Genomic DNA, 1,319 nt, shown 5'->3' on the forward strand with positions numbered 1-1,319 from the left:
TGAGGTTGGGAACAGACCTGCTTCGGGGAGAGAGAAGAGGTCTGCACAGGCTGGCAGCGTGGAAGCGTCTCCTAGCACGGCAGCACGGACCCCTCCAGCTCTGCCGGGGAGCTGACGGCTCCACGGCCTCTGGGGAAGGGACCAGGGGAAGATCTGCCACCCAGGAGGTGGAAAAATTGCCAGCGGTGGGTCAAGGCCATCACGGTGGGACATGGGGATAGCAAAGGCTTTGCATGCCTGCAGATGAGATATGGGTCTCAGTCTCCACCCGCCAACCGCTCGTGAGCCTACAGACACATCAGGCTCAGTAGGTCCCCAGGTAGGACCCCCCCACCCGAGGTGGGATGTTGCATTTGGGTATTGCTGCGCGGCGGGAGGGGAAGAGGGATCCCCCCCTTTGGTGGTGTCCCCAGGGAGTAATGCCACCCCAAGAGCCATGCAGGGTGCCCGGGTGTCCTGTGACACCCTCCTGGACCGGTGTCCCAGCGCATCCCCCCTCCCTCCTCGTCGGGCTCTCACCTTCTCCTGCAAGCGCTCCAGCATGGCCGCTAAATGGGCCTCGCGGTTCTCCTTGTTGGACTCCATCTTCTGCGCCAACTTCTCTTTGGCCATTTTGATGAAGTTGTTGTTCTCCTCGATGGCCTTCTGGATGACCTCCCGCTCATGCTCCCGCTTCTCTGCCAGATGCTTCAGCAGCTCAGCCTCCTGGTACTGCATGGGCAAGTGGACATGGTGGCCACGTGGACCATGGGTTCCTTACCCTCCTGGCCAAAACCATCCCCTCCAAACTCAGCAACATCCCCAAAGGTGGGTGTGCCTTGCTGAGCACCCCAAGTGCAAGGTTGTGTGTCCCCATGGCACGTCCCCCATGCTGCAATGCCGTGCATGAGCTGCTGGACCTACCTTCCTCCTCTCTTCCGCCGCCTCCAGCTTCTTCTGGATCTCCTCCAGGGACGGGTCACGCCGACGGGGCAGGGAGGCGTTGAACTCGGGGATGCCGTCGAAAGACGGGGGCTTCAGGATGACCTCGAAGGACTGCCCTGAGGTCCGCTTGTTGAGCTCGATGACTTCCATGTCGGAGATGACGCACCAGGTGAGGTCTACAGTGTCTGCTGGGAGAGGGTCAGGGGCTGACTGCTGGTGCGGGAGCATCCCACCCCTTAGGGCAAACCATCCTGGGGTCCCACACCTGCAGCCCACCCACATGCCACCACCATCCCCTGATCTCCACTGGTTTCACCCAAATCCCTGCACCCTGAGTGCACCCCTGTGGTTCAGCCCCAATGTCGTGGGTTGGGGTAGGGACCCCAAGACACCCG

The 1,319-nt window shown here is 61.6% G+C and overlaps 1 protein-coding gene across 1 annotated transcript in view; it reads right to left on the reverse strand.

Moving 5' to 3' along the window:
• The window catches only part of STMN4 (stathmin-like 4), a gene marked incomplete at its 5' end in the record, with an annotated part of 1,639 nt that extends 530 nt beyond the window's left edge, over positions 1 to 1,109 (reverse strand). Inside the window, 2 exons of the mRNA XM_009579365.1 lie at positions 520 to 711; positions 904 to 1,109. Of these exons, the coding sequence (XP_009577660.1) occupies positions 520 to 711; positions 904 to 1,109 (398 nt within the window). The remainder of the gene's footprint in view (positions 1 to 519; positions 712 to 903) is intronic.
• Between the last annotated feature and the right edge of the window lie 210 nt (positions 1,110 to 1,319).

The sequence above is a fragment of the Fulmarus glacialis genome, unplaced genomic scaffold (genome assembly GCF_000690835.1).
Source record: "Fulmarus glacialis isolate BGI_N327 unplaced genomic scaffold, ASM69083v1 scaffold25856, whole genome shotgun sequence".
Lineage (NCBI taxonomy): Eukaryota > Metazoa > Chordata > Aves > Procellariiformes > Procellariidae > Fulmarus > Fulmarus glacialis.